This window comes from Gekko japonicus, unplaced genomic scaffold (genome assembly GCF_001447785.1).
Source record: "Gekko japonicus isolate JY-2015 unplaced genomic scaffold, Gekko_japonicus_V1.1 scaffold224, whole genome shotgun sequence".
Lineage (NCBI taxonomy): Eukaryota > Metazoa > Chordata > Lepidosauria > Squamata > Gekkonidae > Gekko > Gekko japonicus.
In genome coordinates, this window is record NW_015170894.1 from 394044 (window position 1) to 406122 (window position 12079).

General features: G+C 48.5%; 1 protein-coding gene across 1 annotated transcript in view; it reads left to right on the forward strand.

The window, feature by feature from the left end:
- The window catches only part of LOC107116551 (A-kinase anchor protein 13-like), a gene marked incomplete at its 5' end in the record, with an annotated part of 206382 nt that overhangs the window by 162719 nt on the left and 31584 nt on the right, over window positions 1-12079 (forward strand). The window contains 3 exons of the mRNA XM_015418487.1: window positions 1988-2096; window positions 6959-7084; window positions 9616-9661. Of these exons, the coding sequence (XP_015273973.1) occupies window positions 1988-2096; window positions 6959-7084; window positions 9616-9661 (281 nt within the window). The remainder of the gene's footprint in view (window positions 1-1987; window positions 2097-6958; window positions 7085-9615; window positions 9662-12079) is intronic.

A 12079-nucleotide genomic window follows, 5' to 3' on the forward strand; every position in this document is an offset into this window, starting at 1 on the left:
AAATTAGTTTGCTCTGGAGCCATCCTTCCCGAGCTAAGACAAAAATGTGTGAGCCAGAGTCTAAAAAACTGAGCTAGCTCACACTAACTCAGCTTAGAGGGAGCACTGGTGGCAGGAATCTAATCTGGAGAACCGGGTTTGATTTCCTACTCTTCCACAAGCAGCCTGCTGGGTGACCTTGGGTCAGTCACAAGTTCTCAGAGCTGTTCTCTGAGAAAGAGCAGTTCTCTCAGTATTTTCTCAGCCCCACCTACCTCTCAGGGTGTCTATTGTGGGGAGAGGAAGGGAAGGTGATTGTAAGGCTGTGATCACACGCACTAAACAATCCCCTTTCAGTGCACTTTCCAACTGCATTTTACTTTGCGAACTGTACAGTGGATTGTTGAAAGTGGATTATTGAAAATGGATTACTCAGTGAATTGAAAGTGGGTTATTTAGTGGAATCCACTGAAAGTGGATTGAAAGTGGATTATTTAGTGTGTGTGATAGCAGCCCATGTCTCTCTGAGACTCTGAGTGAAGGGCAGGGTATAAATCCAACTCTTCTAAGTTTGAAAAATACTGTGGGAAAGAGAAGAGAGAGAGAATAAAACTAAGACTGTGGTGGCAACTGCTGCTGAAACAACATTATTCCCATCTGTACGGCCAGTCAGGTCTCTACAGGCTAATCACCTGGCCACACGCACGGTCTAAAAATGCTTGGCGGATGCCGGGAAAGGTGTCGGCAGACGCCGTGGCGCCCACGGGCACCATGTCGGGCACCCCTCATTTAAATAATCCACTGAAGTACCCCCTGTCCCTTCTCCAGGGGTCATTTCGTTGAAAAAGAGGTGCAGGAGCTCATTAGCATAACTCATTAGCATAACCTATTTGCATATGCCACACCTCTTGACATCACCAGAAGTGTGTCAGAAGGAACACCCACCGCTCAGGCTCCACTGGACCTCCACTGGATTCCTAGCTATTGGGGGGGGGGGACGTGCAGATCTGTCCTCGCAGAGGAGGGAGAGCTTGTACCTGAATAAAACTTGGTCTTAAAGGTGCCACTGGACTGTTTTGGACGGGGGGGGGACTCTGCAACTTACCTGGCTGCTTCTTGCTCTGACTGAGGGTGGGAGCAGGGGGTGGGGCTTGTTGCATGTGCCCGCCCCCCGAGCTCTTTACTGCCGGAGCTCCGCTCCTGTGCGCTCCTGCAGGAAATGACCCCTGCCCTTCTCCCTCCAGAACCCAGTTAATCTTTTCCATCAGTTGGTTTTGGCTGAGGTTGTCGCCTCAGGTTGCTGTTGGGGATTCCCCTCCCCCAATTCCGATTGGTTTGAGATCAACTGGTGGTGTGGGAGTGAGGGCAGAATGTTCTCCTGTCCCTCACAGACTCCATAACTCCCTTCTTTCTACAAGATTGTTAATAAATCCTTCAAAATGCGGGGGTGGTGGTGGTGGTGTTGGTAAACAACCACACCATGGTTGTACTTTTTCGGGCAGGATGCTCTAAGGAGCGGCTCTCCCTCTTCAGTTTTTCAAGACATTGTCGCTTGCACTGCGCTAAGTAATGTCCCCAACATATTCTACCTGGTGGTTTTCTTTCTCAGTGGATTCAGTAAAGGAAATCGTGGCCTTCAGTTTGCAAGACTTGAGAAAGGGCTGTTCATGATAGGATGTTTTGGAGGTCATTCATTCACAGAGTTGCCATATGTTGGAAGCAACTTGACAGTAGGTAACATGGGTGTGTGTGCGAGTACACACACAGAATTTTCTGTCTGTAAACAGAAAAGCCCTCTGGGCAGAAGACAACTGCTATATAACGTTAATTTTACATTTTTGATTTGAGTTTCCATCCGAGACTTTCATTTACTCTGTGTCTTTTCCTTGCCTGGTTTACTTATGTTATGCCAATAAAGGTTTCTGTTCTGTACTCTGTGTCTCAGGGCTGATGTAAGCCTCTTGACTATCTGCTCTCTTGGAGTGTATAATTGTCTTGTGTTCCACAGAGATGCAAAAGATCCCAGCCACGTGCCTTCAGCTTCTGTACACACCCCGTGGCTTCCCCGCTGACCAAGTCCACGTCCCTAATGGCCATCACCCAAGCTGGACCAGACAGTGAGTACACACAAATCTTTGTTCCCCTGTGTGTTGATGGTTGACTGCATCTTGGGCACACTAATATCACCCCCTTCTTTTCCGTGCCGTGGTTGCTCTGCACCACCTTGCCTTATGACCCCGAGGAGCGCATGTGCGTACCAAGTTGCCTTACACAGACTCAGACCCTTGGTCCACCTAGCCCAGTGCGCTCTACTCTATGTAGCAGAGGCTTTCTGGGGCTACTCAGGTCTTTTCCCACAACTACTTCCTGAGATCGTTTTAACTGAAGATACCAGGGATTTGGATTTGACACCTTCCGTAGACGTCCCAGGATCGACCACTGAGCCATTTTCAGTGATAGTGGAAGGAATTATCAAAAATAATTGATGTCCGTCCTTCATCCTTTTTATTTTCACTTGTTTGCATTGTACCCTGCTGCATCCAGCAAAATTTGAAGCCTTCCTTCTGCTTGACTGAAAGCCACATTAATCGGAGGAAGGCCCCTCAGGCTGAAAGAAGGCTTCAGATATCAACCATTAGTGATAAAAGTACCAGTAAAGACACCTGGATATACCATGGCTTTCACAAGCTGGAAAAGTGCAATGCAACCAAAGTCTCATGGCCAAAGTTCTTTTCCATTGAGTACCTTTGTTCTAGTATTTATGCTTGCTGTTGGAGATGTCACAGTTGTAAAGAATGATCTATACCTCATTTACTTTCTTTTCCAATGTAAATGCAGTCAGATGTCTATCTGGGCAATTCTGTGCCCTTGTTTTGTCGGTGGACAGGGTTGGTGTGCACAGGTCGATTGAGAATCTGACGGCATCTAGCACATGTGAGACTTGTGTCAATGTGCTGCAAACTTACAAGTGCTGGATTTGTGCACAAGTCAAGTCAGCTTTGTGCCTCCTGTTCTGAGGGACCTCTAAATACAAAAGGCAGAAAGGGAAGAATGGACGGGAGCCTGGGAGAGGTCTAGACTACTAAGGAAATCCCTCCAGGGGCATTCACAGGAGGAACCTCAAAAAGAAGGAAGCTTTAAAAAAAAAAATTGACTTCTCCAGCCTTGTGACTAACAACTGTTGACTAGAGGTTGCTTGTCCCTTAGCAATAGTAACCAAAACACTCCTCTATCCATCCATTGAAACAGCTGAATCCGGTTCTGTGCCATATTGCACCAATTTTCCTGCTCTTTCTAAAGCCCTGACAGCGAGTAACCAAATGCTAAAACTTAAAACAACAACTGAAAACAAGTAAGCCTTCTCTTGCAAACCAATAATTTTTCTCCCCACTAGAGCAGAACTTTCCATCCAGCACTTACATCAGTCGGTGGCAAACTGCAGGTTTGTGCAGCTACTTGCACAAATCCCTCTCTGCCTGTTTGTTTTTTTCACAAATTCTGCCAAAGATTGAATCGGCATGAACGGCTGACCAAAGGAAAACTTGGATTTCCTTGCCTCACACATTCCACAAAGAGGTGCAGCCACCACTGAGACCGGCCCTACATCCTGTGTTCCCCTCTGCAGCTCTACAAAACATGGGGTGGCCTATCAGCATGCAGTTGTTAATTCATCCAGAGTCTGTAGAATTGAGGGAGTACAGGAGCTCTTGCTTTGAACGTTCAGAAGGTTTTGGAGTAAGCTTTGGGGCCGCCGACAGGCTAAACGTTGGAGCTCCTTAACGGAGAAAGGACCAGGCTGCGCCGCACTGCTGTAATGGTTGGGCTCCTACTTGGTACGTTCCCTTCGAAGCATCAGTCTTGCAGTGCAAGCTCTTAGCGTTTCACTCAATGCAATTCTTTTGGTGAATCTGAGATCAAGACTAGAGGCATATTTGGGCATTGCTGCTCAAGTTGGCACAGAAGAGCAGACTGGGACAGGGGAGAAATATTGCGAGAATTTCGAGGGAAGAATTTCAGTAATTTTTTACAGCAGGAGTCAGGTAGGGAGGTGTTATCCACCTGTGTTACATACTGAAATGCAACAGGGAACATAGCAGAAACATGGTTAGAGGTAAACTGACTGTGTGGGGACAGTTTGGACAATTGAAAGGAGCAGCAAAGGAAAACGAGTCCATACATGATTCCCCCCCCGCCCCCCGGTGGTTTTCTTGTTATGAATTACACCATCAGGCAGCTGGCTTGGATTGGTTCCTTTCCTGTGTTGCTTTGCCACTGCATGCATGTTAGAGATTTTCAATTGCTGCACCGCTCCCAGGCTTAGCTTTTACTATAAACATCGAGTGTCTTCCGAGTCCTGCATTTTCAAGCACACTTCTACTCTGCATTTGAACACCAGACTCTGACAGGTACAGGCATAGGGCTTGATCCAGTTAAAACTGCACTTTTGAGTCATCTTGATTTCAGTGAAAAAGTTGCATGGTTGCTTTAATCACTGTAGTGGAATCTGGTGAACTCAAAAACCCTTCCTCCAGATTATGACAAAGCCCCCTTGAATGCAGAGTTTATGAGTTTCAGTATAATAGTGTTAGTATTGTCCTGACCACTGAGAGTTGCTATCCCTTTTTTAAAACTGTTATGGCTTTGTGGGGTAATGGGCAGGAAGAGTCCGAAAGCATCACATAGCTTCTCTAAAAAGGTTTCTGAAAGATAGGTTGACCTTGGTGTTTGGAAGAGCTGTTCCTGAAGGAGGTTTGGAATTCCAGCCCCCTGTCTTTAGTTGGTGCCCATAGTGATACTGGCTTGTACGGTGCCCCCAGATCTGATTTAGCTCTGCGCTAAGTTGCAGCAGTAATTTCCAAACAAGAGGTTCCTGCAAGTCCCAAATTACCCTCCTGCAGAGGAGCCTGCCCGCTGCAACTCTGGTGACATACTGCTCAGACCTCGCCTCACCTTTCTTGGTTTGCAGAGCTGGGCCATTCTGCTGTATCTCTGCATGAGGTGCAATCCTATCCTTCAGTCTTTCCCAATTAAACAGGTTGAACTAACTTCCTCGGTGGCTGCCTGTTGTATCTCTGCCTGGAAAAGGGAGTTAATTCTGGAGGGGTAAGGATTCTAGTCTGTTGGAGCAAAACTTAACAGGAATCCAGTGGCACCTTAATGACTAACACAACTGATTCCGGCAGAAGCTTTTTGTGAGTCAGGCCTCGCTTCGTTGGATGCACTGAAGCCTGTGTTGGTTTATTTTATCTGGACAATTTCTGTGCCACTTCTTCAGAGAACCTGCTGGATGGAGCTTTCAAAGTAAAATCATGAAACAGAATAAAATAATTAAAAATTGCTAAAGTTACTGTAAAAACTCCACCAGAGCATAAAACTCACAGAAAGCATTCCACAGCTGGCGGAACAGATGAAGGCTGCGGTCAGACGAGCTGTTTGATCTAAAGTCGCCGCTGTTGCCTTGCGAATTTAAAATGCATGTTCAGACAGCAACATCTGTGTCCCGTTCCCCAGTTGTCAGCCACCTGTTATCACCCCTCTCCGAATTGGATTTATTTGATACCTGGGAAAGTCCAGTCTTTACGGTGGAGTTGGCTTCATCCCGCATTTCCAGATGTATAAATTCTCCTATTGCAATCTCAAGCCGTATGGGAAGTCTGAACCTTCGCTTCCATTCTTGCACCTTTTTTTTTGAAGCAGTTAGCAATGTGCGCATAAGCGCACCACTGTCAAAAGGAGCAGTGCCTCGATTAGGCGTTTCTGCGCATGCACAAGCAACAAATAATTCTGCTTCGTGCTTCGAATGCACACTTATACACACGTGCAACCTACCAATTTTTTAAAAAGTCACCTGACCGCCCTTCTCATTGGCAGCTGCATGGCACTAATTTGGATGGCCAACCACGGGGTGAGCGCGCGGTGAAGCAGGTTATGGGTGAATGTTTGATCGAAATTCTCCAGCACAAAAAACCTTGGATCAAATTAGAGACACGGTCAGAACTCAGCAAGTATGCTGTCTGACTATAGCCAAAGTGCCTCTTCTTGCCCCAGCTGGGACCTCTTGAAAGGAGAAGATTCCCCGGAGGGGGTGGGGGGTGGGCTGCTCCTGGACTGGGAGGAGAGTCACCTGCCTTCCCCCATCTGGTAGGAAAACGACTCTCCCCTACCCCGTGTATACATGTGGTAATGATGACCAGTGCCTGCAGGAGGAATGGAACTAAAGAAGGCTGCAATTATAAGAACACTTTCCTGGGACTAAGCTCCATTGAGCCAAATAGGACTTACTTCTGAGTAGAGTTGCTTAGGCTTGCTCCCCCAGTACGTTTCAAATCATTGGAGGGAGCGCTTCCACTCAAGCTGCTAGACCTCTGGAACATCTGCCTACCTCCCCCCCCCAGTCACTGAAATAGGGAGGGGGGCTGCTGTTAACAGTTGTGATGCCAGATCGGGATTCCTGCATGCCTACAGAATGAAGAAGAAGAAGAGATTGGATTTATCCCCCGCCCTCCACTTGGAGTCTCAGAGCGGCTTACAAACTCCTTTCCCTTCCCCTCCCCACAACAGACACCCTGTGAGGTGGGTGGGGCTGAGAGAGCTCTGACACAAACTGCTCTTTTTCAAGGACAGCTGTGCCAGAGCTTGTGACTGACCCAAGGTCACATCAGCAGGTGCAGGTGGAGGAGTGGGGAATCAAACCAGGTTCTCCCAGATTAGAGTCCGCACAGTTAACCACTACACCAAACTGGCTCTCAATGAATGGCCTGCTGTTCATCCACAGGCCGCTAAAGAAAACTCGTCTGCATATCTGGTTATGGCTGTTGCAGATCTGCCAGTAAATAGCGCAGAAGCCCCAAGCCTGCAGTTGTGCCCTTCTCTAATGAAACTGAGTTGCTCTTGGCCTTGCTCTTTGCCGCGGCTATTCTTCCTCTCCTTTTATCTGTGATGGTTGCTGTCTGACATTTACTGTTAACCCACTCCCCAGCCCAGGGACGAATTCGGCCATCCAGACGCATCTCCTTCGCCTTCAGCATCTCTCCGCTCATTCCTAAGTCTAAAACTGTCTTTTCTATTGGCTCTTCTTCCAGTGAAGAGGAGGAGGAGTTGGCTAGTAAGTAACCTGTCTTGGCAAACTGCAGTCAGCACAGAGGCATGTCGTTCGGCATGGCTTTCTTCCCTTGAGTCATTTGTTGCCAAAGTTCCCAGCATTCTCCTTTCTGAATCTTCGTGCGCTTCACTTGCAGCTCAGTCAAAGAACACTTGCGCTTAGGCACTTTTCCTTTGCGACTGCTCATGTTTTGCAACCTCTTCATTCGTTGTTACAGTGCACAAGCTTCGTTTCTTTTATTTCACCATAACTGGACCAGGGCCCTTTTTGTAGCCCAGCAGGAACTCATTAGCATAATAGGCCACACCCAACAGCAGAAACTCACTAGCATATTAGGCCACACCCCTGATGGCACAGCTCATTAGCACATTAGACCGCACCCCCGTGTTACCAGTGTGGTCATCTAGCCACACCCACCTTTCCCTTCTTATTCTGTTTACCTTGTTTGTTGTCAAAACCCAGGGCCTTTTTTTGTAGCAGGAACTCCTTTGCATGTTAGGCCACACACCCCTAATGTAGCCAGTCCTAATGAGTTTCTGCTGTCGGGTGTGGCCTATTATGCTAATGAGTTCCTACTGGGTGTGGCCAACTTGGGAGCCAGCCGGAACTCCATTCCTGTGCGTTCCTGCCCAAAAATAGCCCTGACTGGATCTCAATGAGAAAGGAGTTGCATTTTCTATGAATTGAAACTTGGATTTATTTGCCACTTCACTTTTTGGGGGGTGGGGGGAACACGTGCAATCAGGCTCAGAAAATATATTTAACCCATATGATGGGTCAAGAACTGTGCATGTGATTGTTTTATTGAGGGGAGGGGTGTTTTTACAATTGGTGTTTCCTCCAAAACATTTCGAGGTGTGGAGCTCTGTGCGCAGTCATTCCAAACCGCTTGCATCAGCAGGTGCTAGAATTGGGACAGCTTGTTGAGTGGCCATTGAAAAAGCTTAGCTTGCTTAGAAAATGGAAATAAAAGGAAACTGTTAACAAGCGTCACCCACGGGCACTCGCCGCCTTAGACAGCATGGCCCCATCCTTCAGGGATAAGCTTGTAAGGTGCCCAAGCTCCGCGGCCACAGAAGGCTCCATTTCCTGGCACTGTCTTGTTCTGTATCGTGCTGCTTCAGACTCCTCTCTCTGCCGTGCTTCCCTCCATTGCTGCACGTTGCTCTTCCCATTGTGAAAGTGGTGGCAGTGGGGAAACCTTTCTCCATTTTATCTACACAACAACAACCCGATGAGGGAGGTGATGCTGATGGTGCGTATGACAGGCCTAAGGCCACCCTGCGAGCTTCCACGGCAGCGTTTGGGCTTGAACCTGAGTCTCCTAGACCCTGTCTCTGGCTTTTTCCTCCAGTAAAATGGGCAAGGGATAGTAACCAGCCTTCATCTGTAGACTTGTTAGTGTCAGGGCTGGTTCTGGTTCTCAGTTATCATCCGTGTCTTCACAGTTGTTATCCAATGTGAGCCTGCGGTGGCTTGTTTCAGTCTGCATGCTATGCTCTAGGCTACTCCTGCACTGAGTAGGGGGTTGGACTAGATGGCCTGTATGGCCCCTTCCAACTCTGTGATTCTGTGATTCTCTTTTCCTAGCATAAAATATTTTACTGAGTAACCATGACATTCTAAACAGAACCTCTTATCTTCTGGCTTTTTCCGTGTTTACTGTTATATAAACAGATTGACCTGGTCAGACCTAAGAACCCATGAACATTGACCGTGGATGCTACAGATAATGTCTCTCAGGGCAGTGGTATTCATGTCAGTTAGAAATAGGGATGCCAAACTCCAGGTGGCACCTGGAGATCTCCCCCTATTACAGTTGATCTCCAGGTGGCCAAGATCAGTTCCCTGGGAGAAAATGGTGGCTTTGGATAGTAAACTCTGTGGCATTACACCTTGCTGAGGTCCTCCCTCTCCCCAAAACCTGCCCTGCCTGGGCTCTGCCCCCAAAATCTCCAGGTATTTCCCAACCCAGAGCTGTCAACCCTGGTTAGAAACGTTCCATGTGAACAATTGCTGAGCAAATAGGAGAGAAGGGAGAAAAGCCGTCTTGCAATGATTGCTGCCGTACAAAGCTGTTCTAGCAAAGTTTTTTCAAATGTTCTAAGGCCCCGGTCACACGGGCCGGATCTTGCAATGATTGCTGCCGTACGAAGCTGTTTTAGCAAAGTTTTTTCAAATGTTCTAACCGTATTTTTAAAAATGCATTTGTAAATATATATTTGGCAGCCCTCATAGCCCAGATTAACCCCGTCTCATCAGAGCTCAGAAGCTAAACAGGATTGGCCATACTCAGTATTTGGGTGGGAGACCACCAAGGAAGTCCAAGGTTGCCACACAGAGGCAGGGAATGGCAAACCCGCCTCTGCTCACCGCTTGCCTTGAAATCCTCGCAGGGTCGCCATGAAGTAGTCTGTGCTTTGATGGCACGCACTTTACTCTTAAATATATGTTGAAATAAATTAGTCCTGCAAACATGCCATACTGTGAGCGCCGATGTTCAGTATGTAATTTTTATCTTATCTTTTTTCCAGGCAGTCGACCTTTTGGTGGCAGCGGTAGCAACGGCGTCCCTCAAAGGTAAACTGTTCACTATGCTGTTGAACTTTCCCTCCACTCAGACAGGCAGGGACTTTTTTAAAAAGGCATCCAGGCCCCCAACTGCCTTGGATTCACTGGTGAAGCAAAAATGACTCCTGAAAATAAGACAAAGCCTTGCTCCCAAAATACCTTCCTGGGAGAAACAGACAAAGCCTCTGTCTTGAACGAACACGCTGGGGGGGAGGAACTGGGATCACCATAGAGGATTCTGCCCCTCACATCTTTGCATGTTCAGTATTTGTGTGTTTGTTTGTTCATTCTGCGCCACCTCTTCAAAGTCCCACTCAAGGCAACTGACAAAAAACACAAGCAGCGTACATTAAAACTACACACAAAACAGAAAGAGACCATTGAAAAGCTGATGAGATAAAACCCCTAATAAAAAGCCTGGGTAAAAGATGTGTTTTGACGTGGAGTCTAAAAGAAAATAAAGCAGGTGCCAGAGAGGAGGTGCCACAGCAGAAGAGGCCCTGTCTAGAGTTGCCAGCTGCCCCACCTTTAAACGTGGAGGCACAGACAGCAACGCTTGAGAGTACATCCTAACTGATGGGCTGGATAATATGGGAGGGGACAGTCCTTCAGGCATCCTGGTCCATCACCTTTTAGGGCCTTAATGATAAGAACCAGCACTTTGAATGGTGACCGGAAACAGGTGGGTAACCAGTGCACAGGTGTGATACAGTCCCTGTAACCAACCCCTGGCAGTAGCTTGGCCACCGCTTTTCACACCAGTTGACGTTTCTGAACTGTTTACAGTGATCTAGCTTGGATATGATCAGAGCATAGATCACAGAATCACGGAATCACAGAGTTGGAAGGGGCCGTCCAGGCTGTCCAGTCCAACCCCCTGCAGGATCAGCCGCTGCTTAAAGACTGCCAGTGAGGGGGAGCTCACCACGTCCCTAGGCAGCTGATTCCACTCCTACACAACTGATAATTGGCATGTTAACGAATAATCCATAAAAGTTTCTGCAGTACAAACACTGGCTGTTGTGAGTCCTTGTACTCAGGGCCGGCTCGCCCGCTAGGCGACCTAGGCCGCCGCCTAGAGCGCGAGCCAGCTGTTGGGGTGTGGGAGGAGAGGCAGGGGCGGCCGCCGGCAGCCTCTCCTCACCCGCAGCCCGGCCCGTGGCGAGGCAGACAGGCAGGCAGGCAGGCAGGCAGGGAGCCTCCTGGCCGGCACTCCTCCTCCTCCTCCGCAGGTAGCCGCGGGGGGAGGGAGACGCGGCAGGGCGGGGGGGAGGCAGTGGCGGCAGGGAGGCAGTGGCGGCGGGGTGGCGGCAGCGGGGGGAGGCGGCGGTGGCCCGCCTGCTGCGCCCGGAGGAGGAGGAACCTCCTTCTCCTCTTTGAAGTGTGCCTCTTCCTCCCTTCTGGAGTTTAAAGAGGGGGGGAGGCAGTGGCGGCGGGGGAGGTGGCAGCGGCGGCCCGCTGCGCCCGGAGGAGGAACGGCCACCGCCACTTCCTCATCCTCCTCCTCTTTAAAGAGTGCCTCTTCTGCCCTTCTGGAGGCTCAGGGGCGACCGGGAGGAGTGTGCCAGTCTCCCGTCGGGAGGTTGGCATCTGCGCTCGCCTAGAGCGCAGGACAACCTCGGGCCGGCCCTGCTTGTACTAAGAGGTGAGAGGTTTGCAAACTATGTCTCTAGAGTTGAATAAGGCTCACTGTGGCACCAAGTATGGTTCTGTAAATCATAAAATGGGCTAACTTGTAACTAACTAAGTTAACTTGTATTGGGGGTGGGTGGGGGATAGGTGGAGATGCTTGAAGGACCAGTATGGGAAGGGAATGGCTGGCAGGGATTTCTCTGGGCCTCTTAGGGACGCTTTATAGAACAGGAAATGATAGAGGGGAACTGCTGCCAGGACTCCAAGCACAGATCATGCACTGATTTATGCCAGGGCGCTAAAACAGTCACAAAAGGTGCTCCTGGGTCGCTCAGAGTGTGAAATCTCAGGTATACCACTTCTTAGTACAGGGACTCACAACAGCCAATGTTTGTACTGCAGAAACTTTTATGGATTATTCGTTAACATGCCAATGATCAGTTGTATATTTTCATCCAGGTGGGTAGTCAAGTTGGTCTGAAGCAGAAAAGCAAAGTTTGAGTCCAGTGGCCCCTTTAAGACCAACAAAGTTTTATTCTTGGTATAAGCTTTCGTTTGCACGCATGCACATGCACACAAAAGCTTATTCCAGGAATAAAACTTCATTGGTCTTAAAGGTGCCATCGGACTCAAATTTTGTTTTTGCATATTTTTCAGTTAAGCAAATGGGCTCTCTTATATTTTGATCTCTTGCTCTGAATTTTGATGTGGTTTGGCTCTTTAAATTATACCAGGGCCTTCTCACCCCGTCTAGTCAAGTGAGGAGAGGGGCCTATGGTAAGCTGTCCTGCTCTT